The sequence below is a fragment of the Echinops telfairi genome, unplaced genomic scaffold, assembly GCF_000313985.2.
Source record: "Echinops telfairi isolate 266 unplaced genomic scaffold, ASM31398v2 ScPeMD7_7458;HRSCAF=8496, whole genome shotgun sequence".
Classification (NCBI taxonomy): domain Eukaryota; kingdom Metazoa; phylum Chordata; class Mammalia; order Afrosoricida; family Tenrecidae; genus Echinops; species Echinops telfairi.
The window spans coordinates 26,548,119-26,549,660 of record NW_022111358.1 but is presented as its reverse complement, the minus strand read 5'-3'; the positions used below and the strand labels follow the sequence as shown (position 1 = coordinate 26,549,660).

At 61.0% G+C, this 1,542-nt stretch overlaps 1 protein-coding gene across 1 annotated transcript in view; it reads left to right on the top strand.

Moving 5' to 3' along the window:
• The window catches only part of SRCIN1 (SRC kinase signaling inhibitor 1), a 72,694-nt gene that overhangs the window by 41,881 nt on the left and 29,271 nt on the right, over positions 1–1,542 (top strand). Inside the window, 3 exon segments of the mRNA XM_045299328.1 lie at positions 2–110; positions 1,039–1,131; positions 1,348–1,487. Coding sequence (XP_045155263.1) covers positions 2–110; positions 1,039–1,131; positions 1,348–1,487 — 342 coding nt within the window.

Genomic DNA, 1,542 nt, shown 5'->3' with positions numbered 1-1,542 from the left:
GGCGGCTCCTCCACCGCCGGAGCACCCCCTTCCGAGCTCTTCCCCGGGCCGGGGGAGCGCCCGTTGGTGGGGTACGGGCCGCCCCTGCCAGCCAAGGACTCGGAGACGAGGTGAGGGACACGCCCCGAGACTTCGGGGCTGAGGTCGGGCTGGGGTCTGTGGCGGGATTGAGGCCTGGCCCTATGGGGACCCAGGGGGCCGGGAGTCTTGGGTAGACCCAGGATAGTCTCGAAGGGTGGTGTTCTATTCTTGGGTGCAGAGAGAAAGACATTCTACTATTGCCAGTCCGGAGGCTCGGCCCACTGGGTCTCGGAAGAGAATCAGAAAAAGCCCAGTTTGTAGCTGTTCCCTGTGCCTCGGTTTCCCCAACTATAAAACTGAGAGGTGCAGCCAGCTCTGTTGAGTGCCTTTCCAGCTGTGACCCCGTGAGAGCTGTCTAGCACTAAGGACAGGGGGGCTGGACCAAAGCACAGCCCTCCCCCACCTGGGGGCTGTAGGGGAGCCCTCCCTGTACAGGACAGGAGGAGGTGATGGAGCACTGGCCCTTGCCCTCCCTCTCTGTACTCTTGCTGTGAGAAGTGATCCCGTTTACACTTGTGTCAAGTCGGGGGCAGATGCTGTTCCTGCCTTGGGAGTAATTGTACTTTTCTTGGGAGGGTCTAACAGGTGGTGTGGGAGGAGGGGGGTGTCTTTGAGGCTGCTGGGGACTCTGGAGGCTGGGGCTTCAGAGGAGGCAGATGGGAATGGCACGTGCAAAGGCCCGGAGAGGCTGGTGTGGGACCCTAGTGTGTGGGGGGGTCAGTGTGGGGAGAAGTGAGGCTGTAGAGGAAGGGAGTGGCCGTCATGGGGAGAAAGCCCTTGCTGCCGGCCAGGTGGAGAGTATGGACTTGGCCTTGAGGAGGCAGCCCCCTTTAATGGGTCTGTGGGACTGGCAGGGGAAGGGGTGGGGTGTCCTTTGGTTCTCTAATGTGGGAAGGAGGGGCTTTGCCGGAGGGAACCCAGGCAGAGTCTGCTGCTCACAGTCGTGTTATTTCCCAGGGAGCGCATGGAGGCCATGGAGAAGCAGATTGCCAGCCTCACCGGCCTGGTGCAGAGCGCTCTGCTCCGAGGCTCGGAGCCGGAGACCCCCAGGTGAGGGCCAGGGCAGGAAGGGTGGAGGGACACCGAGAGCTCTGTGCCCAACGCTGCCACTTCCTTTCTATGTGGGCCTGGGTGGGTTCCTTCTGCCCTCTGGGACCCCATCCTGAAATCAGTGGACTGGATGAATGGCTAAGGTGCCATCCAGCTCTCCCTAGCTGGGGCCAGCTGGGACTTCCTCACAGCCACCTCCTTTTCCCTGTGCCGCAGCGAGAAGATGGAAGGTGCCAATGGAGCAGCCACCCCGTCTGCACGTGAGTGGCCCCTCCTACCACAGCCTGGCACACAGGCCCTTGTTTTTTCTGAGCCTCAGTTTCCTAGTCTCTTAAATGACAACGATTATACAACAAGTACATCACCCTGGCTCGCCAGTGGATGAATCACCCTGACACTGTGCTCTCCACC